This window comes from Terrapene carolina, unplaced genomic scaffold (genome assembly GCF_002925995.2).
Source record: "Terrapene carolina triunguis isolate 2854851 unplaced genomic scaffold, T_m_triunguis-2.0 Scaffold174, whole genome shotgun sequence".
NCBI classification, from domain to species: Eukaryota; Metazoa; Chordata; order Testudines; family Emydidae; genus Terrapene; species Terrapene triunguis.
The window spans coordinates 698026-724313 of record NW_020664525.1 but is presented as its reverse complement, the minus strand read 5'-3'; the positions used below and the strand labels follow the sequence as shown (position 1 = coordinate 724313).

Below are 26288 nucleotides of genomic sequence, written 5' to 3'. Positions count from 1 at the left end.
ATTTTAACTGTATTCTAGATGAGGCAGGTAGCAAAGTATTAAGGTTGCCTGACACTTCCCATTATTAGACCCTATTTTCAATTGTGTTTAACTTTTTTCCAAATTTGGGCTGAAATTTTCCATGACACATGTTTGCCTCAGGCTGTAATGTTTTAGGAAGTTTCAGCCAACATGCATAAGCTGTTTCTGAGAAAGAGGCTAGAGGAATTTTTTTTTCAATGTTACAAAACAAAACTCTGGTGACCTTTAATTTGAGAATCTGTAGTGCCCCATGCTTTGGAGCAGGGACTTGTGTTAGAGATGTGCCTTTTGCTGTTCCTGTGAATATCCACTGAAATTTGAAAAAAATCTTAGTTCACACATTATCAGTAGAGACCAGGGTTTAACAGCTAAATTCCCGGAGGATTCTATCTGCACTTGGCATGCTCCATCTCAATCCTCTTCAGGACTTGCCCTGCAATTGCAGCTCTGGGCTATACCAGTTGTCACAATTCAGGGCAGTTGCACCTGTATTTCCCCATCATGGTCCACCAAGAGCACCCAGTCTATGCCCCTCACCAGTCACCTCTCTTGGGAGGAGATGCAAGTCTCTCTCCCTCTGGACTGGGCTTTTTTCAGGCTGCACAGTTCCCTGCCTCTGTTGTGATATTCCCAGCAAGCCAGACTGCCTGATCGGGCCAACATCAGCACTTGGCTTTCTCTCCAGAGCCTATGAACAGCTGTAATGGCCAGCAGTTAACAAGTTGCCACACAGCTCTTTCTAAGCAAACAGGGTTATTCTTAAGGTGATAGCATTAGAGAGAAAACATATTTAAAAGAACCTACTCACATGTTAATAAGCTTAGCAGAGATCCCCCCCCGACTCCCGCTAGAGCTCTGTCAGGAGTCAGTCCTTGAACACTTCACTCAGGGGTGGTTCTGTGGTTACAAGTTCAGCTCAGAACTAGTACCCCTGTAATAGCTTAGTCTTTCCTTTATACAGCTTGGGCCTTTGATGTTGAACAGGTTATCAGTAGATTGTGGACCTCTTATCAGGGCATAGCTTCAAAAGACTGGGGATTTGCATAACAGGAAATGGGGAAGTGAATGCAAATTCCCCTTCGAGATTCTCCAGGCAAACTACTGGACAGATTATCCAAAATCCCATTCTTATCGGACACGCTCAGTACAGTCCTTTGAAGTTCATCACACTTCCCAGGTGTAACAGGGCCCTCTTGGCTCCTGCTCCCTTTGGGCTGATAAAGTCACTTGGAGAACCGGGATTCGGTAACCACTGGTGCAGTTTATTTGCAGGTTGTGCTCCCACCACCCTTACCATCTGCAGGCAAGGGGAGGGGAGAGCTACCTCCCTGCTTCCACTCCCTGCCTTTTCCCATTCTTCCTGCTCCCCCCCTGGTTTCCTTCTCCTGAGGCTTTTATACAGCACCAACCTAATTAGGCAGCAGGAGCAGTATTAAATCTCTGCTTCCCCCAATTAGGGCCAGGTGGTCTAACCAGCTCCAATTCACCTCCCTTAATTGGAGCTGGAATGACAGAAGGCTGGCTCAGCAGTTCCTGCTCAACGCCCTGTCATACCAGGGTTCACATCACATCTTCCCCAGCATATGATCCAGCCCACAATAGTACATTACCTTTGCATTTAATAGAATGGACTCCAAAGATACTTAAACTTAACACTATAAGGTTTCCAAGGATATTGGAAGAAATTGCCATATCTGTGTCACCAATGTGTCTCAGAGGCTCACCAACTATAGGGCATTGTGGGTAGTGCTATGCCAGGAGACGATACCAAGGCTACAGGTTTGCATGGCAACATCTGGTACAGTATTGTGGCTCGTCTGGTGATTCATATGGTGGAAATCTGTGCTGAAGGTTTAGGGTTCAAAGCCTACTGGTGATAGGGGGAATTGTTACAGTCACACATAATAGAATTGATCCTAGTGCCTTAAAATATGTGAGTCTATAACTTCATGTCTGGGGCTGCATGAATGGCATGGACCATCTATAACCAGCTGGATTGTGTTCCAGAGAAGCTATCTAGGCAGATGAATTGAGTTATTGACACTCTTGTCAGGTCCAACTTTAACCCAAACTTTTCAAGACATGCTAATAAAATATAATAAATCCAGTACAGATAATCAAAGCTGATTACTACTTGTCTCATCAGAAGAGGATTAGAAATGATTATCACTCATGCCAATTAAACTTATGTTATCCTGATGATCATAGTCCCATCAAAATCAATACTAAAATTCATCTGTATAATTTCTTCACCAATGTTAATTAATCAATTTGTCAGTGCCACACACAGATTGCGAAATATCAAAGTGTGTCCCCCGAGTCACTGGTTGAATGATTTTCTAATATGCCTGCATTAAGTAGGCTTTACCCACAGGTATTTGCATCTGGTAGCATTAATTAACATAGATTTTTAATTGTTTCAATACACTCAATCTTAATTTTAATACAGACGCTCCCCGACTTATGCAAGCGTTCCGTTCCGGAATGCCTTGCTTAACTCGAATTTTGTGTAAGTCGGAAACATATACCCTACCATTACGCAAAAAAAAAACAAAAAAACCCACCCTCCTATTTCTAGCTTACGGAACTTTTTCTGTAAGTGCGGATTTGCGTAAGTCGGGTTTGCGTAACCTGGGGGGTGTCTGTAGTTAAAATTGTTCTTTGTTTCTAAAGCAATATCAATTCATTTAATATCACAAATCAAAGATTTTTAAGATCAACTTTAGGTTGCTTTAGGTGCCAAGCTTTAGGCACCCAAGTTAATAATTTTGGCTATGACTCCTTCACTTATGTCCTCATGCATCATATAGAACCGTTATTCAAGCAAACAGAATGAGTTCTACACTGTACTGAGTTTAAGGTTTAATATTCTTAACAAAATATAAGTAGCCTACTGTAAATATTAATCCTAAACCCAAGTAACTAATGCATAAGGCATTCAAACTTAAAATCAGATGGACAGTTCTTGAAGTGTTTAATAACTTTGAAGAATAACTGGCTCATAATCCAGACAAGGGTCTGTGACAGTCTGACCAATTACTTGTCAGTGACACTGGTGAAGCACTGGAATGGGTTACCTAAGGAGGTGGTGGATTCTCCTTCCCTAGAGGTTTTTAAGGTCAGGCTTGACAAAGCCCTGGCTGGGATGATTTAGTTGGGGATTGGTCCTGCTTTGAGCAGGGGGTTGGACTAGACGACCTCCTGAGGTCCCTTCCAACCCTGATATTCTATGATTCTATGATTCTGTGTTGTTCAGATGTTCATGTCTTTGTTGTTACAGCTCATGGATGGAGTGACCATCTCCAGAAGCAGATAAAACTTTGTTTTAGTCCAAGGAGGCATAGCAATAGTTTTCAAGCTGCCGACTTCTCCTGCTAAAAGAGACCCCAACTGAACAGTCATGCTTGATAGGTCTTACTGATGTCAGCAATTGGCAGAATCTGAGAGAGGGCTGTGCGCTAGGCTTGTGTGTTTCGTTTCTGATCATTGACTTCAGTTTAAGCAGAACAGAAGTGGAAATCTTTCAGGCTCCTTCCTTATATTAACGTTTGCTGTGCCCCACACAGGAAAAGATCCTTTGTCCGACTGGCATCGAAAATACGCTGCTCATGTCATATATCCACTGTCCAATTGGAAGGCATACTATGTGCTTGTGTTTGACTGCTCAAGAGTCAATTCTGTTCGATAAATCTGCCTTTTCCCCCAAGTATTTTGGTGGATGTTATCTCTGCGCTGTGGTCACGTGCCTTTATTTCTCCTGTCTCATTAACATTCATTAAGAATAGGGTTCCACTGGATAAACTTCTGTAGCTAATGGCAAACTAAATAAAGCCACCTGCTGAGTATTAATTGATAGACCTATATATGCTCTTTACGACATAGGGCTGACTCAAAGTCTAGAACGTTCTCATTCTAATGTCTGGTTAGATAAAAGGGTAATTTTTCTAACTCAATTGAGCAACTATCTGAGTAAAGCTGTTCTGTGATATTTAACAAAAATCATTAGATGTGTTGTGTGCAATTAATAAAAACACAATCTTAATAATATAACCTGATATCTACAGTAATCCTGTGTGGATGTAAGGGTCTAGTTCCCGCACCTTCAGCAAATAGACCAGAGCCCGCTACACTACTGGTCACCAGTACAAAAGTTTGGGAACCACTGAATTAGAGGCCGTTGTAATGAACTGGTATTGTAATATCCCTTGCTGGTAATAGTGAAAATATTGGCTGGAGCTGGGGAATTCTGCAGTGCCTGCACACAAACCATACCAAAAATTGTTCACTTGTTTACTGAACAGTAGACTTCAAATAGCCTGAACCTTTATTAATCAGTTATCTCTGTCCCTCTCTGTTGTGTTTTCCTAGGCCATCAATGTTGCCATCAAGAGTAAAATTCCCTGCATAGTAGTGGAGGGCTCAGGTCTGATTGCTGATGTAATAGCGAGCTTAGTGGAGGCAGAAGGCACTCTAGCCTCTTCATCTGTCAAGGAGAGGCTGCTCCGATACCTGCCGCACACTGTTTCGAGACTCACGGAAGAGGAGACTGAAAGCTGGATCAGATGGGTAGGTGTATGCTTTGCCATAGTGTTGATGAGACAGAAAGGAGAGGGGTGTGACATTGCACTCAATATGCTTTATGGAAGTATGCTTATGAATATGATGTAACTGGAATATGCTTTATGCAAAAGGTCTCTTGTAAGGTATCATAACAAAGGTTATAAACTACTGAATATGTTCCTCCTATTTGTATGGATGTATCATTCTTGTATCTCAAGCTAGAAAAATGAAGTATAACTCTGAGGTCCTATTGTAATTATGCAAAGTGTGGGCCATTAATGGTGGCTTAGAATCTTGATGGCTCCCATTGACTAGGACAATTGGTTGTAAATGGTTTATTTACCTGCAAGCCTTCCTGTGTACATGTGGGCCAATCCAGGAAGAATGGAGACTAGGGGTCTTACAGTGACATGTGACAATGTCACCTGATAAGGAAATCCATCTTAAATCTGGTACTTTTCCATTTAGAAGGAGGGGTGGGGACCCAGAGATACAAAAGATTCCTGCCTTGTGCCAAAGCTATAAAAGGGGGTGGAGCAGGACAAAGGGGGTTGCCAGTCATGAGAAAACCCCTGCTTACCATCTGAGATGTCTGCTGGAACTAACAAGGACTGTACCAGGGGTAAGGATTGGGCCCAGACTAGGAAGGAGTCTAGTCTGTGAAAGAAGCTTATTGGAACATCTTTGAGGATGAGATATTACCTGTAATCAGTTTCTTAATGTATTAGTCTTACATTAACTTGTGTGTTTTGTTTTATTTTGCTTTGTGACTTACTTTGTTCTGGCTATTATTACTTGAAACCACTTAGATCCTACTTTTTATACTTAATAAAATCACTTTTGTTTATTAATAAACCCAGAGTAAGTGATTAATACCTGGGGGAACAAACAGTTGTGCATCTCTCAATCAGTAATATAGATGGTGAACAATTTACGAATTTACCTTGTATAAGCTTTATACAGAGTAAAACGGATTTATTTGGGGTTCAGGCTCCCAGAAAGGCTGAACACTGGGTGCTGGGAAAGTCCCTGTTAACTGAGAAGCCCCTGGGCTGAGTGAATCTTAGTTTCAGTGAACTGCAGAGAGGCGTGGCCCAACCTCTGGGTCTGTGCTGGAGCTGACTGGAATGTCTTACACAGCAAAACAGGAGTGGAGGGGCACCTGTTCTGGCAGGAGGGTTGTTCTCCGTGGTATCCCAGCTCATCGAGTGACAGTCTCGAGGGGAGTCTCTGTGACCGAACCTGTCACAAGGGGGATCAGGTGAGAAAGGGCTACAGTTAAGCACCAAAGTATTTAAAACATTTAAAGAGCTTTCCTATAATAAATACGAAAACACTTTCTCTCACGGTGCACATTTAGCCTGTGCAACTCCTTGCCATAAGATACCTTTGAGGCCAAGAGCTTAGCAGGATTTTAAAAAGATGGGATGCTTACCTGGATAACAAGAACACCAAGGGTTACTATAATGAGGATTAAAATGTAAAATACCAAGGTGCTTAAAGAATCATAGAATCATAGAATATCAGGGTTGGAAGGGACCTCAGGAGGTCATCTAGTCCAACCCCCTGCTCAAAGCAGGACCAATTCCCAACTAAATCATCCCAGCCAGGGCTTTGTCAACCTGACCTTAAAAATGTCTAAGGAAGGAGATTCCACCACCTCCCTAGGTAACCCATTCCAGTGCTTCACCACCCTCCTAGTGAAAGAGTTTTTCCTAATATCCAACCTGAACCTCCCCCACTGCAACTTGAGACCATTATTCCTTGTTCTGTCATCTGCTACTACTGAGAACAGTCTAGATCCATTCTCTTTGGAACCCCCTTTCAGGTAGTTGAAAGCAGCTATCAAATCCCCCCTCAGTCTTCTCTTTTGCAGACTAAATAAGCCCAGTTCCCTCAGCCTCTCCTCATAAGTCATGTGCTCCAGCCCCCTAATCATTTTTGTTGCCCTCCGCTGGACTCTTTCCAATTTTTCCACATCCTTCTTGTAGTGTGAGGCCAAAAACTGGACACAGTACTCCAGGTGAGGCCTCACCAATGCCGAATAGAGGGGAATGATCACGTCCCTTGATCTGCTGGCAATGCCCCTACTTATACAGCCCAAAATGCTGTTAGAAGGATGTAAGCCCTCATGTTTCAGGGCTCAAGCCAAACTCTAATCAATGGAGGTTAGAAAGAAACTTCAGCTAAGGGCAGGTTATCCCATAACTACTTACTCCATGATTTCTTACACCTTCATCTGAAGTGTCAGCTACTAGCTGCTTTTCTTGGTAGGATACTGGACTAGAGGAACCACTGATAAGCTAACTGATAGGTCTCAAAATGTAACTGTAAACAGGGAGTCATCATCAAGCAGGTTTGTTTCCAGTACAGTCCTACAGGGATCGGTTGTTGGCCCAGCGCTATTTAACATTTTTATCAATGACACGGAGGAAAACATAAAATCATCACTGATAAAGTTTGCAGATGACACAAATTGGGGGAGTGAAAATGAACTGGACAGGTCAGTGATTCAGAGTGACCTGGATTGCTTGGTGAACTGGGCACAAGCAAGAAATATGTGCTTTAACACAGCTAAATGTAAGTATAGAGATCTAGAAACAAAGAATGTCAGCCATCCTTAGACGATAGGAGACTCTATCCTGGGAAGCAGTGAGTTTTGGGGAGAGGGGTGGATAATCAGCTGAACATGTGCTCCCAATATGACACTATGTGATCCTGGGATGTATCAAGAGGGGAATCTCGAGTAGGAGCAGAGAGGTTATTTCACTTCTCTATTTGGCACTAGTGTGACCACTGCTGAATACTGTGTCCAGTTCTGGTGCCCACAATTCAAGAAGGAGGCTGATAAATTGGAGAAGGTTCAGAGAAGAGACACGGGAATGATTAAAGGGTTAGAAAACATGCCTTACAGTGATAGACTCAAAGAACTCAATCTATTTAGTTTAACGAAGTGAAGGTTAAGGGATGACTCAATCACAGTCTATAGGTACCTACATGGGGAACAGACATTTAATAGTGGGCTCTCCAACCTAGCAGAGAGAGAAATTTGAAGCTGGACAAATTCAGACTGGAAATAAGGCGTGTATTTTTAACAATGAGAATAATTAACCATTGGAAGAACTTACCAAGGGCCATGGTGGATTCTTCATCACTGATCCCTTTAAAATCAGGATTAGATGTTTTTCTGAAAACTCTGCTCTAGGAATTATTTTGGGACAGTTCTCTGGCCTGTGTTATACGGGAGGTCAGACTAGATGATCACAATGGTCCCTTCTGGTCTTGGAACCTTTGATCTGATGAGCATGGCAGCTCCTATGTAAGCTTTGTAAAGAGGAAAAATGCTGGGGTGGGGTTGACTGACACAACCATTCACTAAACAAGCACTATAACTGGTGAATTTCTCCAAGCTGACACAATATCATTCTGTTCTTTTTCCATAGATTTTCTTATGGCAACAAGCTTACTATGTTAAATTTATAACATTGCTTAAGTTTCTTCGCTTACTTTCCCCTCCTTTCAGGCTTAACAATGCCATGGACAAGTTCCTCCTTCCTCTTCTTAACTGGGTTGTAGCTAGCAATACTAACTTTGTACGCACACTGGCCAGTCTTTCATCACAGCAATACACCACAGACACCTGTCTCCTTCCTTAGAGGTTTTTAAGGCCCGGCTTGACAAAGCCCTGGCTGGGATGATTTAGTTGGGAATTGGTCCTGCTTTGAGCAGGGGGTTGGACTAGATGACCTTCTGAGGTCCCTTCCAACTCTGATATTCTATGATTCTATGACTACGTGAAGTATAAGCTCACTACTACTATTCATTGGGTGCTGATAAAAATTTAACATTGTCATATACCAGCAGATTTGCTTTTCCCTTGCTACTTTAACACGAGAGAGAGCCTCAGGACACTAGACATCACTATGGAGTGCTTTACGAGGCTTATGCCTTCCTGCCATGATGCTCCAGGGCCTGGAGGTGCTGTGTCTGCAGTGCTGCCAACTTGGAGACGTTGGCATGCTCAGGATAAAAATGTGATTCCCTTGCCACCTAACCAGCAGGCTGAGCTGTTTCAGCTGCGTTTCTACCCTCTTTAATAGTGGTAGGAAAAACTGAGTTGATGAAAACCTTAATGTTTAGTTATTTTTAGAAATGCAGTGCATAATAGCACTCACTCAAGGAGCCATTATCATGGGGTAATTGGCTTTCTCAATTTCTTTTCCCAGTGCTTCATCCCAGGGTCTCCTTATCTCTCAGTTGGTCAATTATTTTATGGCTGTGATCATCTTAGTGGGGGAATGATTGCTTGTTAGAACATCTGTTAAAATTCCTAATGTTAAGTTTATGGAAAATGTGCCATTACTTTCTGTACTCTTTCTGATTATTTTTTTCTTCTTCTTAGCTTCATTTTCATCATGATTTTATTTTATTTTTTTAATGAATGCCCTAGAATATAATCTTTACAAATCTGGGCATCAGAGTCAAGCAACAAAACTTCTCCATTGAACTCTTGCAATGACTATTGTGTACCATTTACAATTCTGTGCCCCTCTGGGAATGCCATGATGCGGGGAATGCATCTCTCTATCTAGACTGCAACGCAAGGTGGTTGTTCTGCATAGGATGTGTCCCAGGGCTTATGCATATCACAAGATGATGGAGCAAACCAACTGCCTGTCTTGTGCAGTATCGTCTTTAAAACATCATATATTGGTTGCTATTAAAGGAAGGTTTAACCTTTTATAATGCACCAAATTATGCAATACCATCCCAGAGATGGCAGAGGTGGGAATTTATTCTTGAACCCAGCTCATGGCTATGCTGAGAAGTAAGAGAACTGATAGCCATGGTGGATTCTTAATAGCTGGAGAGAAATTACATTCTTTTAACAGTGATGTGGCATCCACCCAGCAGGTCAGAACCAAAACTGCACCTTTGGCCAGAACTAAAACCAAACATGAACCTTACTTCAGTGGGGGGTTTATATATATCTAAACAGCATTATCCATGATTCAAAACTCCCAAATAGAACTGAACATTGGGGTTGCCTGAAAGTTCAATCTAGATATGGATCTTTATTTCACATCTGACCCTGTATATTTATAGTTGGATGAACCAAAGCCTGGAATCCAAATTGAACTGGAAGACATTTGCGGTCAAGTTCTGGATCTGCGTTTTGTGGTTTGGGTTCATTTCTACTTTGTTTCACAGGCCTCTGCTTCTCTTGGTTCATTCAGAGGCTGAAAGTGTAAATACAAATTCCTTACAGTCCCTCAGATTGCCAGAAAGAAGGAAATTTCATAAAGCGTGATAGTCTGAGAACATAAGCTCTGTTTTTAGACGAGGCAAAGTGGCCAGAATAAACTTTTCCTTGACATATAAACTTCTAGATGTTTGGGAATTGGCACTAACACGGTATCTGAGATTTGATGTTTGGGAATTGGCACTAACACGGTATCTGAGATTTATTCCTTGTTAGTTTTTAATTTTAGTGAGAATTACCTAATTGGTCATCATTTTCTGTGTTTGTGTGTGTGGGAGAAGGGAATGACAAGAAATTGCCATATATTAAAGGATCATTAATCTAACTGTTTTTAATTTGAACTACTGTGAGTTTATTAGAACTTAATCGCTGAAATTCTCATTTTATATAGTTTGTATGTAGGGAGAGGACTTACGATAAACAGCTCTGTGAATAATACTGTATGACGGGACATTCCCCAAAGGGACATGCGCAGATAAACCACAAAGTCCTGAGAGAGCTTTAGAATTGGACTTCTTTTTTTTGTAGATCAAAGAAATCCTGGAAAACCCTCACCTGCTAACTGTTATTAAAATAGAAGAAGCTGGAGATGAAATCGTGAGCAATGCCATTTCGTTTGCGCTGTATAAAGGTGAGCACTGAGCTCTCGCCCATTGGCTTTAATTTCACTTTGCTCTTAGGTACAAGTATGGCCCTGCGGCTAGGGCACTAGCCTAGGAAGCTAGCTACCTGGATTCAATTCCCTGGACAAATCTATCTGTGCCTTAGCTCCCCATCCTGTCATGAATCCTACCTGCTGGACCATCTCCACGGAGGCTGGAATTTTCAAAGGCGCCTAAAGGAAATCCCAGTTTGGACTGCCATTGATGTTAATGGGAGTTAAATTCATGGGGAGATGGCGAGTACACCCTGGATATGAGAAACAAGCATTGAGAACAGGAGACTATCCTCTTGCCCCATCCTACATTGGTACCCTCTCCTGGCAGTTGTATGGCTGTAGCAGAAGAGAATGTGGCTCCATACTCTTACTGAAGCAAGTCAGAGTATTGGAGTATCTCAGAACTGGTAATTCCAGTGTGGAGAGGGAAGCCCCCTGCAAATACTGAGCAATTAGACCCTCTAAAATGTTGACTTTGGCATAATATGGAGTGTTTTCTGCATATTAGAAATGACTGAAAACCAACACAAAAGGGGTTTCTCCAATTATACTTTAGTAGATGGATTACTCAGCAGCTTGTGGTGTAAAACTCACAATAAAAAGGCTTGAGAGCACTGGGTGAGAGAGAACTTTGATTGACAGTCAGCAATGAGGTGATGGCCAATTAAGAGTTCATCTCACTAATGCTCATGGTGCTACCTGATCCTTCTTACTTGCAAATTCCATTTAATCACTGCAGTGAGATGTGCTGGGGCCAGATTCTCCTCATAGTCCCACTAGTGTATAAATTAAACTCTATTGATTTTACATCTGTGTGAATGGAGAATGGGGTTCCCTCAATGCTTCCTGCTACCAGTCCCCTCAGGGTGGCTCTGGAAAGGGTTTGACTCCATTGAGTGAATTGGGGTCACTCACTGCTTAGTTGCAACTAGAGAGGGGACCCAGAGATATTAAGTCATCTGGTGGGTCAATGCCCCGAGGCATGGTTGCCCCCTTCTCCCTTCCTACATCCTCTCCCAAACTCTGGGCAGCTCCTTCTGTGTGGAGCACCCATGGAGGAATTTGCGTGGGTTACTGGGTGACTGACGGTGCCAGAGAGGCAGCACTTCCCCATTACATGTGGGCAGGCAGAGGCCACATTCTGGGATGCAGTCCTGATCAGTGAGAGGTTGTGTCACTGCCTGCCCTGTTACCCTTAAATGCTCTGCTACAGAGCCCAGACACCAACAGCCATCAGACAAGCATGCAGTTCCCTGAGTGTGTGTCTGAGTGCTGGGCGGCCCTAGTTCAGTACTGATCCCAGCAGCCTGCCTACAACAGTCCCTCCCTGGGTCTCCACCAGCCTTGGTTATGACTTTGTGACCCCAACACACTCCCAGTCCTGAATTTCCCCAAAACCATCTGCCCTGAAATGTCCCCTCTCCTAAAACACTCGGAGTACTGAGGTCTGTTGCTCCTCTCAAGAGACAAAAGCACAGCAGTTTGTTGCTTTAACTGGAGCTATTCATCACTTTAAATCAAACATGGTCCTTGGTTGATTTAAAATAAAAACAAAACAAGTTTATTTAATCAAAAAGGGGTGTTTTAAGTGAGGTCAAGTATAAGGGCTAAAGTCAGAAATAATTAAAAACAAATAAAAATGAAAAAAATACTTTCTAGTGACTAAGACTTAACGAAAGGACAGCCTTGCTTCCAGGTAAGATTCTTACCGCACTTCCTGTCAGCAAGATGGTCTGACCATCCCCGTGGTCAGGATCTCCCGCAAAGTGCTCGGTTCCTTTTATGTCTTAGATGTAAGATAACTTGGGGTTCTTTGCCCCTCTCTTCTTTAGTAGACTGAACTTTTGAAATGTGCCCTTCTCAAAGTCCAGTGCCCCCGCAGTGAGGAAATGTGCCAGGGAGTCTGATGGGGAAGGTTCCATGCTGGTTTCTTCCCTGCTGATGCTTTCTGTAATGCAGATTGATCGGTCCTGCACGTGCCGATATGCCAGTGAATGGCCACTTGACTATGATTGCCTGTTGTCTGTGATTGCACCTGGATAGAGGCAGCGACCTTTCCTTTGTCTGGAAAAAAACAATTTGCCCATTCCCCAGACTTTTCTGGTTCAAACACATTTAGTCCCATATTTCCTTCACATTTGTCCAGTCCTTTGGGAGTTTACCCTACATAGACAACACAAGAATATTACTGGTCAGTGTGTATCATTGGTTTTCCAATGATATTTTACATGACACCTATTAGATACAGATTGACATAAGTGAATTGGGGCACACTGAACTGGTCAGGGCCTCTGAAACTCACTTCCTGATGCTCTTAGGGTCAAAGGCTTGCTCTGGGTAGTTACATGGACAATCTGCCTTCAGGTAATGCAATCCATGTCATTTTAAGTGCAGTTTAGTCTATACATACCACATAGGTATGTGTGTTTTAAAATGTGCACAACCTCTGAAGCCCTGTTAAAGCTATAAGTGAGCATTAAAAAAAGACAATAGAGGCTTCTTTTGTGGCTGGGATGGGGAGAGAGTTAGGGATGGTAGAATATAAGCCAAGGCGCTCTCCAATTTCTAGTCCTTACTTAGCTGACTCTTCCTCCTCCAGCTTTCAGTACCAATGAACAGGATAAAGATAACTGGAATGGGCAGCTGCAGCTGCTGTTGGAGTGGAACCAACTGGACCTGGCCAGTGATGAGATCTTCACCAATGACCGGCGCTGGGAGGTAGTCAAAGATTGCACCTTGGTACAGCTAGTGGGGTTGGCGGAGACAAGGAGTGAAATTCTTACTTGCACCATTTACGTAGGCATCGCTATTCTGATGTTTGTAAATAACAATTCCATTCCAGCTCATTCTGAAGTGAGCAGAATGTATAGGCTTAAAATACACTAACCTATCAGACAAGGGTATTGTAACATGGTAAACCCATTGCTATGGTGGCACTGCACTGTCACAGCTTACCTGGGTATGAAATATACCATTACTTCAGGTAGGTTACTCGACTGCTTGGAAACTGATGGTCTCACTCCAGTTCCTTGTCAGCCACAATGGTGGTTGTTATGTTAGCTGATGATTAATATTATTTTTTGCTCTTTGAGCAGAGGTCAAGGCTTGAAAGAGTCCAGAGACTGAACCACCCTTTCTAGAAGTGGGCCTTCTAGAGTCAGATTTGGGCATTTGGGGGGCAGAGCGCAGAAGGTATCTGGAAATTCTTGATGAAGCCTATACATGGAATAGCTAGGTATGCTTATTTCAGTCACTTCCCAAACCACAGCCATGGCTGCATTCTGAAGGAAATGTGGAGCAAAGGCAAAATGTGACCAATATTTATCCATAACAAAACATGTGAGCAACAGCAGAGGGCTAGGGGACAATGAATTCTGCTCAGCCATCCACAGCTGGCCTTGTGATAATACCTGGCTTTTCCTCGTTTTCTTCCCAGTCTGCAGACCTTCAGGATGTCATGTTTATAGCTCTTATCAAGGACCGGCCCAAATTTGTTCGCCTCTTTCTGGAGAATGGCTTGAACCTGAGGAAGTTTCTTAGCAAGGAGGTCCTTACAGAGCTTTTCTCCAACAACTTTAGCAGCCTGGTGTTTAAGAACCTGCAGATTGCTAAGAACTCCTATAATGATGCACTCCTCACATTTGTGTGGAAGATGGTTGAGGACTTCCGAAGAAGCATCAAAAAAGAGGATAAGAACGGCAAGGATGAGACAGAAATACGGCTGTTGGTAAGTAACCAATCAGTTGTCTAGCCATGTGTTCCTTAGTAGGAAAAGAATTGTCTTCCCTATTGCCATTATAACAGTAATGAATTTGCATTTCAATTGTTTAAAAAATGCTACAAATTGTGCGGAGTGCAATGGCCTTGAACGTACTGATGCATTCCACATGTTAATCTACGGCATGGATCTTTGCATTGCTCAAGTGCTAGAAGAATACGTGAGTCTTTTGTGTGAGGGTCATGGTTCCATACTATGGTGATCTCAGAGCAGTTTTAAAATATGTTGTAATGAAGGCCTACAAAGAACCCCAAATTCATATCATTGTGGATGAGAGAGCTTTCAATTGAAAATGGCTCAGTGAAGGAAATGGAAATTGTTTTTTATGTTACTGGGAAGAAAAAGTTTGAAAACGTGACAGTGCACAAGAAACCAGCTTGTCCAGACAACTTAACTCAATACTTCAAGAGCATCTTTCTAGCCCCTCGGGTCCCATGCTACTTTTGGGTCTGCCTATTCCTACTTCTATTGCCATGTACCACCAGCCTCTCCATGGCTTTCAATAGGGCAGGATCAGGCCTTTAATGCAGACCTGAGTTACAGAACTGGAATTTCCAAGGCCTGTGCATGGAGGATAACTGGACTAGATGGTCCCCTTCTGGCATTAGAATTTGTGAATCTGATTCCCTGTATATTCTTTTCCTTCATGAGCCATGGAGAGAACAAGAAGCTCTGCATTGCCCTCTTCATGCTCATAATGCCAGCAGCTCTGCATTAAGACAATGACTAGAGTCAAATCTCATGCTTCAGGGCTTTAGCTGGACACTTGCATGGGTCAGGATGGAATTTTTTTCCCTGATGCACATTTGGCCAGCTGTATTCTGGGTTTTGGTTACCTTCCTCTGAAAGCAACAGGGATTGGCCACAGCTGGATACAGGACACCAGGTGGGGTGGTATAGAGAATTTTCTTTTTCAAGGTATGTCTACACTGCAAACCCTCTTCCCCACATCTCCCTGTGATTAAGTTTCACTCCGTTTCCCCTACATTGAACTCAATAACTCAGGTTAAAAGAAAGCAATTCAGTCCCCAGGAGACTAAGCATCTGGTGTCCCACAGGCAGAGAAGAGGAGGGACTGAGACTTTCCAAACTAACTAGGGAATTCAGACACACAACTCCCATTAAAATTAATATGAGTTGTCTCTTTAAATCCCCTAGTTGGCTTTGAAATCTTCAAAGAACACTTTGTTCTCCATTTTCTGCTGAGTTATTCTTGCTGCATGGCAGTTAATGTCCAGTAATAATTTTATTGGCAGGCTAGAACTTTTGAGTGTCATAAATGGATGCATGCTATATTAAAATGAAATAAAATAATGGAAGTTGTTACTATCAGAATATTTTCAAGTTTATGGTAAGAGGTCTGGTTCAACACTCAGGGCTTAACTAAAAGGTATAGAATGGGGGTGTTTCCACCTATCATTCATCTCCTTGTAAAAATGGCATTTAGCTATGAAGCCATGTGTATATCCTCGAGGCTGGCTAAGCTACGCTCTGCGCACGAGCAGCGTGGGAGCAAAGATGATTTTCTGCTGCCTTTCTATTGTTTTCCATTTTGGGAGCAGCTGAGAGCCAGCTCATTCTTCAGCACAACTTAGAGCGGCCTTAAGGTTGCTGGGCAGCAGTGCAGAGAGAACAAACCAGGGAGCCAAGTTTAAGAGGTGTAATAACCTAATATTTACTTGATTTAAAAAATAAAACCAAGGTCATTGAACAGATAGTGCCTTTACTTCCTGCCAGGATGAATCTTCTATTACAAGGCATCCCTTGCAAGCTCTCTTTATCTGGTCAGTTCTTCAGAACAAGAAGGAGTTATCCAAAGTCATTTGGGAACAGGTAGGGTATACCACCCTTTCCCCCAGCACTGTTGTATTTATCTTGGCACGTTAAGCCTTTGCAAACATTTGCCCTCTGTCCTCCCCAGAGTAACCATCTGGGAACTCAAATGCATGATAGATAAGCTACCGATTTAAAATGTTGTACAATTTTTCCTCTCTCAATCTTCTAACTAAATGGGCCTGAGCTACTAAATTTGGATCTGGATTTGGATCCATATATGGATTTCAAGACATTCTCCTCACCTAAAGTTTGAGGGAGGGGTTGATTCAGCCTTTGAAAGGTGCTAGCTGTGAAATTCATAGCTGGACCCATGTTTGGATTATGAACCCCCTCCCTCTTCACAGTATGCAGATCATGTGATCCAGGCATATGGTTTGATCTAGTTTCTACTTCCAACGAAAAATAGAGAGGCATATTTTTTAAGGAAACCAAAACTGTATATTGGCTTCAGGTCCATCTAGCCCAGTATCCTGCCTTCTGACAGTGGCCAGTGCCAGGTGCCCCAGAGGGAATGAACAGAACAGTTAATCAGCAAGTGATCCAGTCCCAAAGACTGACTGGTCATAGTCTAAAATTTTCCCTAGTTCCTTAATTCTTGGTTGTCTAAGTGGGCACTCAAAAATGGAGGCACCTGAAATTTAGTGGACACTCCTGATTCTTTTGTCCTGTGTGTCTTAAGCTGAGCACCCAATCTGCTAATACAGGTTCCTGTGCCCATGCCAAGCCATGGCAAGTTCAGCAGGGATCAGGAGGTGTCCAGGTGAGTGTGCTGCAGTGTAAGACTATAGAGAGCATTCTAAACATCTGACTCCAGGACTCGTGTCTAAATTCCTGACACCTTGGAGAGGGTTTTAAGGCGATTTTAACCATAGAGACAAAATGAGTCACCTTGTGCCTAGAATAGTTCAGTTACAACCTGGTGTGATGGTGTTGCATTGAGTGGTTGGACTCATAGACTTCAAGGTCAGAAGGGACCATTATGATCATCTAGTCTGACCTCCCGCATGATGCAGGCCACAAAAGCTGACCCACCCACTCCTGGAATAATTCTCTATGCTTGTTTTGTGGATCTGGATCTTCATTTTCCGTTGCTGACAACGTGGCTCTATTTACCAGCCTTTAATGAACCTCCAGAACAAACAAACAGGGCAAGAAAGACAAAGCAATGATGTAAAAGGGGGTGGTGGAAGAAGCCTGTGGGTCATTAAGCAGTGGAACACATCCTCACATTGCATGGAAGAACTGTTGGTGCTCTGAGCCAATAGTGGAGAAGAATGGTGATGGCCATGCCGTGCAAAGAGCTCCATGTGACTTCCTGATTCTCTGTCTCTTCGCAGACCAGGGGCTGCACTTTGGCAGCACTCGGGGCCAGTAAACTACTAAAAAGCCTGGCAAAAGTGAAGAATGACATTAATGCTGCTGGGGAGTCTGAGGAGCTGGCAAATGAATACGAGACGAGAGCAGTAGGTAAGCGCCTGTGTTAACAGACTTGGAAACATGAGCCGTGTTCAGCTGGTGATCAGCAGCTTGTAATGACGGATGCAGAGCTGCAAGATTTTTCACTTGTACTCCTTGAAAGCTTTATGGGATGTCATGTTGTAGAGACAGCCTCTGGCTGGGCTGGCAAGAGCCTCCAGGGGGAGGACAGAAGAAGAGGTGTCTGTGGACTGGAGCAGAGGACACAGACAGAAAATTCTTTGCTAGCTCCTGGCCCTGGATAGGCAAAGCACTCAAAAAAAAAAAAAAAGTCTGTGGTGGCTAATGAGGCCTGTGTCTTTAAAACTTGCACAGACACCTACAGGAAGTGTGTGATGAATGTCAAGGCTGGGAGCTGAGCCCAGCTCTGAGTCCCAGTGCAGCGCCTTAACCAGGGCCGGCTCCAGGCACCAGCCGAGCAAGCTGGTGCTTGGGGCGGCAGATTGTATGAGGCGGCATTCCGCCCAATCCTAGGGCGGCACGGCCGCTTTTTTGTTTGTTTGTTTGGTTGGTTTTTTTGTTTTTTGTTCTGCTCCGGCCACCCTGTAGGGGGCGGCGGCACGGAGGACGGGAGCGCCCTGCAGCAAGCCCAGCAGGGCAGTCCGCGTCCTTCCCTCCCTGCCGACCGGAGCGCCGCGCAGCCCTCCCTGCAGGCGGCAGGGGGCGCGGCGGGAGGGGCCGCGTGGCAGCGCCCCGCTGAAGCCCTGGCCGCCCCCCTTCTCCCTCTCCCACCGCTCCCTTCCCCTCCCCCCGCTAGCTGGGGCACATCTGAAGCGCAGGGAGTCCCCCTGCACCCTGGCTCCGGCCGCGCAGGTTGTTTTTTTTTTTTTTCTTTTGCTTGGGGCGGCCAAAAAGCCAGAGCCGGCCCTGTCCTTAACTGCAGGCCCATCAGTCCTATTCATGCCAAGAACGTAGTGGGGAAACAACTTCCAAGGAGGACAAGCAGTGTTGTGGCTGTGATGAGTCAGCTGGGCCACAGGCTGTTATCTGAAGCTGGACTTCTTAGCCAGACATTCTGATCCTTTATGCTCTGCTCTCTTGTTATGCCTTTCTAAATCTTCTGGTATCCAGTCCATGAGGCATAGAGCTCATGGTGCTAGGATGAGTGGCAGCCCTCCTGGTAACATGGTAATTCATGGCCTGCTACCTCTTCTGTCATTAATAAGGTTCATTTTCTGGCTTTATCTGAAACCTGGACAAATGCTGATGCTGTTAATTACACCTTCGTTGAATCATTTCCAAATGAATGTGGCATTGAGGTATGAAAAACAAAATCAAAGTGTGTGGTAGCTAGCAGCACAGGGATTAATGTTTTGTTTTTATTAATTTGAATAATACCCATAACTCAGCTGTGCCAGCTGACAAGCCACTCAGTGCAAAGCACTTATTTATGATCTAAAGGGAAAGATGGCACAGTGCAGCTCATGGTGATTCACTACAGATTAAGCAAAGCCAAAAGGACAAATCCCTATCTGCACTTAGAGGTTGGTGACTGTGAAGTTGCACTTCAGCTTCCCAGTAATTTGTCAGTATCATCTTCCCAAATCAGATCATTCGACAGTGAAGGAACGATAGACACTGAAGGCGCACTACAAGGTACAAAAAACCAAAACAGCCCCCTAGCAATGAGTCTCAGAGCCGGAGTCAACTGACCCAGGTTCATGCTATGGGGTAAAACTAGCAATGTAGAGTTCCTACTCAAGCTCTGAAACCCAGCCAGGGGGGTGAATCTCAGAGCCTGAGGGAACATCTGCACTGCTACTTTTAGCCCCATAGAGCAAGCCCTGTGAGCCCACGTCAGTTGACCCAGGCTCTGAGGCTCACTGCCATGGGTCTTTTTTTTTTTTTTTGCAGTGTAGACATACCCATAGAATGAAATGGGGACACTTTTTTTCACCATGGTTCAAAGCAGCACACAAGAAGGGAAATCAAAGCTACACACTTGTGCAGAAAGAACGTACCCAGTTCTCAAGTGAATTTGAATTTTCACTTGGGGAGCTGGTTGTATCTCGCGGGTTATGCTGAAATCCTTAATAGGTGTTGTCAGAACATTTTATTTCATGTACGGTGTTTGTAAAAATTGCCTAATTTTATAGGGTCAGATTTTTAAAGGTATTTAGTTGCCTACTGGGATTTTCAAACACTCCTATTGAAATCAATGGGTGCTAGGTGCCTAAGTGCTTTTCAAAATTCTACAGGGCACCTATTTGCACCTTGGGGAACCTAAATACCATTAAAAATCTTGCCCGTAATCCTCCTCACCCTGATTTTTATCTAAAATAAAATATTAAGGCCAGAATGCTGCCAACCGTCCTCATTTGGGTAACCCTGTTGAAAATAATGGGGTTATTCGTGGAAATAAGGCCAGCAGAATTTGGGGCTCAGTCCTGATCCTATTGAAATTAATGGCAAAACTGCTATTGACTTGCTTGGCCCAGGACTGAGCTCTCATAGGCCTTTTGAAGAATGGAATTGTGAGGTTGTCTGCGTACAGTCTCAAACGCTCTATCCAATGTACCGGTTAAAAGTGGGTATTTTTCTAACTGCCATCGCTACAAAATCCCCCTGGCATTCGCAAGTTATATTGCAATGGGTTTGCCAGCACAGAAGGGACTTTGCCAGCTTGCTCACTTTTAGCTGTGTTGGTTCTGCAGGGGTAATGGGAGTCCAGTGCTACAAAGACTCACTTTTATCACCGCAACCAGTAGCTAGACACACACATGGAGCAGATGTGTTAAGTAAGAAGGTACCATTTTTACTGGACTACTTCTCAGCGCTTAATCACAACCTAGTTTTGATATCAATATGCAATCATCAAATCAGTTTGAATTTCACCATACACTTCCATGCAGACATTAAATTTGGAGTCCACTCTTCTAATCTACGGTTGTGAAAATGGGGAAGGAGCTCTTGTATTGGACATTAATTGCCAAAAACTTTACGAATGCAAATTGAAGATTCTACAAGCAAATATGCCAGTCAGAAAAAAATGAGTTGACTCCTGCAGCTACATTAGCTCAATCATGTTGCACAAACATAGTATTTCCTATTCCTATTAAATATGTAGCTTAGCGTGTCACTGATTATATTGTAAAATATACAGGCCGTGCAAAATGGCTGAGTTAATGTTGCGGTACGAACCTTAGTCTCAAGATTTCCAGCCTCTTGATCAGGGCCGGCTCTAGGCACCAGCAAAACAAGCTGGTGCTTGGGGCGGCACATTTTTAGGGGCGGCATGGCCGGCACCAGAATGCCGCCCCTAAAAATGTGCCCCGGCCGCCCTAGCTCACCTCCGCTGCTGCCGCTCATGCGCCACGGCGCGCGAAACAGCTGATTCACACGCCGCTGCTCGCCCTCCCTCCAGGGCTCTCAAACCTGGGAGGGAGGGGGAGATCCCGAGCGGCTGCGGCGCGCGAAACAGCTGATTCGCGCGCCGATGCTCACCCTCCCTCCCAGGTTTGAGAGCCTGGGAGGGAGGGGGAGACTCCGAGTGGCCACGGCGCGCGCGCCGCTTCTCCCCCTCCCTCCTAGGCTTGAGAGCCTGGGGGGAGGAGGCAGGGCTGGGGATTTGGGGAAGGGGCGGAGCTGAGGCGGGGCCGGGGGTGGGGTAAGAAAAAACCAGGGGGGCAGGGGGGGCGGCCAAAATTGTTTCTGCTTGGGGCGGCACAAATCCTAGAGCCGGCCCTGCTCTTGATCTCTGTGAGCATGAGTGAAATGGGGCCAGGGATCTGGGTAGAGTGAAGAGGTGCGTGGCTGACACAGGCTTTCTTTTTTCCCTTCTGTCCTTGTGGGACTGTCTCTCCTTTAGAGCTGTTCTCTGAGTGCTATAGCAGTGATGAAGAGCTGGCTGAACAGCTGCTGACTTATTCCTGTGAAGCCTGGGGCGGGAGCAATTGCCTGGAACTTGCTGTGGAAGCTAAAGATCAGCAGTTCATTGCACAGCCGGGAGTGCAGGTAACACAAGCTAAAAAGCAGTGATTCTTCCCCCCCACCCCCACAAGAAAAAGAAAAGGCTGCTCACGTGCGAGGTAAATATTGTGCTCACTTCCTTTTTAAAGGTTATATAGATGAATTGTTTGAAAACACCTATCCTAAAGAAATACAATGGCCGAGGCTCTCGTTTGGAAGTCAGGCGTTTCGGAGAAGGATCCCACATCAACGTGAACTCTGTCCCTTTGCCATTGTGAATTACTTCCTCCCCTACGCGATCAGATAAAGTGGTGGTTGTGCTGCTAAAAGGAATATGCTGTAGAACTGGTTCTCTGACGCCCTCGCCCCATGTGGAGGGGTGCATTTGAAACTTCCACATGCAAAGTATGCATTGAATGAGTCAAAGTATGCATGGAGGGGAGTGGTGATTCACCCACAGGTGTTATGCCAGGAGAGGAAAGTTTTAATTTACAGCTGGGGTTCATAGAGGGTCTACTGATGGAGACTGCCTGAGATTTTTACTCCCAGTGCATCTCCTCCCTCTGCTCGTGTTCTTGGGCATAGCACTCAGCAGAGTGGTGTCCTTACCTAAGACTCCCTCAGCTAAATGAAACTAACTGCTTCTCCTACCTCAAAACCGCTTGGAACATCCTGGGGATGCTAGCCTCTGGCACAAGATGGAGCAGTGGGCTTATGCAGTAGCCTTTCCTTTCTCTTGACCTGAGTAGCTCAATATTTCTGCAGCTCCCAAGTCCTCCAGTGCTACAGAAATCCAACAACTTAATATGTTTCAGTAGAAATCATTGTTGGGCTTTCTGCATTAAACATCAAACACATTTTACAGTTCTGCTTTCTCTACCCTGCTTCAATAAAACCTGGATGAATCTTTCTCCTCTTTGCTATAGAATTTCCTTTCCAAACAGTGGTATGGAGAGATCTCGAGGGACACTAAGAACTGGAAGATTATATTGTGTCTGTTCCTTTTCCCTTTAATCGGCTGTGGTTTCATCTCCTTCAGGTAACAGGGTTCTCATTGGTAGAAAAACAGAAGGGAAGCATGTCTATATAACCTATTTAGGTGCTAATATCTGGCTCACCTCATTATAGTATCTGAGTGCCCTAAACAATGAATGTATCCCAAACAGCCTTTTTAAGTGGAAGTGTCCTTCCTTTTTTACAGATGAAAAAATACGGCACAGGATAGATGAAATGATTTGCCCAAAGTCATGCTGGGACTTTGTGGCAGAACTGGGAATTGGACCCATGTTTCTCGAGTCCCACTCCAGTATCTTAAATGCAAATCCATCTTTCCTCTGATAGAGTCCATCTGCTGTGGAGGTTAATCTGAGCATGATAGCAAGGAGGACAAAGTTTGAAATTAGGGAACACAAGTTGTTACCATTTGGCAGCAGTTTGGTGGCCTATATGAAAGGAGAGGCATGGCCTCGGCAAAATTCCCAGCTGACAAGTGATCCCATCAGTGCTCATTTGGCTGGGATTGCTAACAAGATGTCTAGTGGCTGAATGAGCCAGAGACAGAACAACTCTGATCCTTCAGGGACAAGATAGGCCACCCTGCCAACGTACCGTGAGTCAGGGACATTTAACTGATGCTGCCCAGACTATAATTATTTGACAGCACTTCAAAGTGATTTTTTCGATTAAAAATCAGGCACGTTTGCATGGTCACTAAAAAAATGTTCCTTGTGAAACTAAAGTAAAGGCTTGAGAGATGTGTGTTTGAGATCATCCTTTTTTTATCTAGGAAAAAGCCCGTGGAGAGGAGCAAGAAGCTCTTGTTGTATTATGCCTCATTCTTCACCTCCCCATTTGTGGTCTTCTCCTGGAACGTCATCTTCTACATTGTTTTCCTGCTGCTCTTCGCCTATGTCCTGCTCATGGATTTCCAGAAAGAACCCACCATGCTGGAACTCATCCTCTATGTTCTGGTCTTCATCCTGCTTTGTGATGAAGTGAGACAAGTAGGCAACGCTTGTGAACCAAAATGGCCTATTTCCAGGCAGACACTTTTTTATTTCTCCTAGATGCAGAAAGAAATGGAGACCTTCTTACGGTTATGTGCAAAATGCTATGCAAAAGTCATTCAGAGAGCCCAAAGGAAGTGATTGTGTTCACCATGACTGACACACACAACTCCTGCTAATGCTGGCAGAAGCTGTGTGTGTGTGTGTGTGTGTGTGTGTGTGTGTGTGTGTGTGTGTGTTGAGGGAAACATACTGATCCTGTGCTGTATGTATTAGTCCATGGCCCAGATCCTCAAAGGTATTTAGGTATCTTTCAATGGGATTTAGGCACCTAAATATCTTTGAGGATTTTGCCATTAGAGAGAGTTCTCAAAATCATGTGGTATAAATTGTCAAAGCAATCTAGGTCATTTTAGATTAATTTTGTAATGGAAAATGTGTTGTCATGCTCTAGAATTGTTTACAAACCTATGCAGCTATCACTGGTATTTGTCATTTCATGAGTGAGAGAACTGTGGCTTACAGAGGCCCAGCACCCACACCACAAAGAGGGAACACGTCTAAGCACTACAGAGGTACTCTGAATGAGATGCACTAATGTATTTTTTTGCAGAGTTGTTTGACTATTGTGGGGGAGGGGGGGAAATGGCTTTCTTCTGAGGAGAGAACGCCTCTAGTAATAGGAGTCCTTCAGAATGCTGGGGGATTTGAGTGTGGCTGGTGAAGAGGTCATGGCAACTTACGATCTGTCGTTGAGAAGATGGTGTGTGATTTATTAGTTGTTCAGTGCAGCCTTGAGTACCGTGTAAGGCATGCATGCAGCCAGAGGACAAGTGCCAGCACAAGGGCTGCATGCGTAAAGATCATTGCAGGATGAGCCTCTGCCATGCCCAGAGTGGCTGTAACCCTGCTATTTAATCTTCATGTTTTTTTCAGAAAAAAATAAATCCATTACCAAATAAATAGGAGTGCACCTTTGGCTTGACAGATGTACCGTCTAGGGGATGAAGGGGAAAGGTTATAAGGGTCTGCTACCTTGAAATTATTCTTGTCTGATTGATTAGGTTTCCTGGTCTCTCTGGACCCCTCCTGCATCTCCCATGTAGGCCCAGCCACCACTTGAGCAGCATGACACAGCCTGCCAGACATTTTCAGTTGCAACAGCTGAGCTAAGAATGTTAAGCAGCTTCCAGTTCAGAAAGTGAAAACTGAAGGGGTTGGATGATCATAAACCCCAGCTGAAAAAGCAGCTGGGCATAAGGGAAACCTTTCTTCCCCTCCTCTTAAAATACCACCCATCAGCAATCAGGGCAGCCGGAACTGCTTCAGATCTAGGGCTCCGCATATTCTTACTCATCTGAGCAGGCATGAAGCAAATAGTCTCACTCCTGTTGATTTTAATGAGGATTACATGCCCAAGGTCTCTACATTTGAGTAAAGGTTGGCAGCATAGGCACTTACCAGGCATCTCGTTTATTTGCATTGATGGATATCAATACCCGGAGTCAGGCTGACTCTGGCAGTGCACTGTTGTGTTGTGTGGCCTAGCTGCAGAAGAAAAGTTTGAAAATCCCAGCCAGTCAATGAAGCGCCCAACTCCCCTATGTTCATTGGGAAATCCCAACACTTGGTTTCTCTTTGATTGGGATTGTGTAGGAGCATAGCAGGCAAACATCAAAGAAAAATGCAGTTGGTGTTCCTGCCCGGCTGCTATACTTACCGGCTTTTGGAGGAACGTGGGCATGTCTGACGCTCCAATTTCACTTCAGATGCTAAGGGAGATTAGCATTGCCTGGGCTCCACTGAAGACAATCCAGATTGTTTAAAAGCACGCAGCTGAGAAATGAGTTGAACCAGTGTAATCAAGGGAACTGTGTTGGCTCTGCAGAGTGTGTCCCCAACCAATAGCCAGGCCTTCCCAACCTAATGGGCCAAACCTAAACTGCACACCTTTGGGAACGTTTGGATCTGGAGCCAAACTCTTTGGCTTCAGCCTATCTTCACTTTTGAGACACCTAGATCATTTTAAGCCAATGAAAGCCATACTCTCATTGGTGAGAAATGAATGTTCTGACTAAGGTCAGAATTAGCCTCAAACTGGGGGCTTTTTTCGATTGACATAGTTAAATAAAAGGAGAACTTAAGAGCCTGGCTCACCGCTGAGGAGTGGCTGGATGGGTCTGGTATAGGTGCCAGTTCATCTTTCAACACTGCTTTTTGTTTTCCCATGGCCCAGTTCTTCAATACCTACGTGTGTGGAGCTGTATCTGACTTCAGTGGGACTCCTGCACATGGAGAGCTTCTTGGCACTATTAGCAGTATTCACCATTATCAGCTGAAGGAAATGATAATCTCCCCCCTCCCCCAAATTACTCTGTTTTTGTTCTGAATTCAAGGTCAAATCCTCTTTAAAAGGTGGATTGAGCTGGATGTCTGCAGATGAATAGGTGCCTCTGTTCAACCAGCCATGCTCTATGTGTTTTAAACGTCCACATCCAAGCACCATAGTTCCCAGTGGCCTGACGTAGAATTGTCTGCTGGAGTCAGAGGCAGTTTACTTGCTGGGCTCAATAGTTGAATGAGATTTGTTTGACCAGCTCTGTCCTTACCGGTGAGTGCCTAACACTGAGGTCTGGAAGGAGAGTTATATAGATGTTTAATAGTAAAATAAAAGTACAGTGCTTACAATTTTTTAATTTACAGCAGGAATCTGTGTTGAACTCCTGAAGGGTCACTGAGTGAGAGAGGTTTTGATTTTGCAGTCCTTTGTCAGGCAACACG

The 26288-nt window shown here is 44.2% G+C and overlaps 1 protein-coding gene across 1 annotated transcript in view; it reads left to right on the top strand.

Annotated features, from left to right (window-relative positions):
* Positions 1-26288, top strand: part of LOC113406978 (transient receptor potential cation channel subfamily M member 8-like) — a 78957-nt gene that overhangs the window by 16694 nt on the left and 35975 nt on the right. The window contains exons 8-16 of the mRNA XM_026653977.1: positions 4390-4587; positions 10373-10475; positions 13102-13220; positions 13939-14229; positions 16018-16113; positions 17454-17583; positions 21401-21546; positions 22428-22540; positions 23288-23504. Coding sequence (XP_026509762.1) covers positions 4390-4587; positions 10373-10475; positions 13102-13220; positions 13939-14229; positions 16018-16113; positions 17454-17583; positions 21401-21546; positions 22428-22540; positions 23288-23504 — 1413 coding nt within the window. The remainder of the gene's footprint in view (positions 1-4389; positions 4588-10372; positions 10476-13101; positions 13221-13938; positions 14230-16017; positions 16114-17453; positions 17584-21400; positions 21547-22427; positions 22541-23287; positions 23505-26288) is intronic.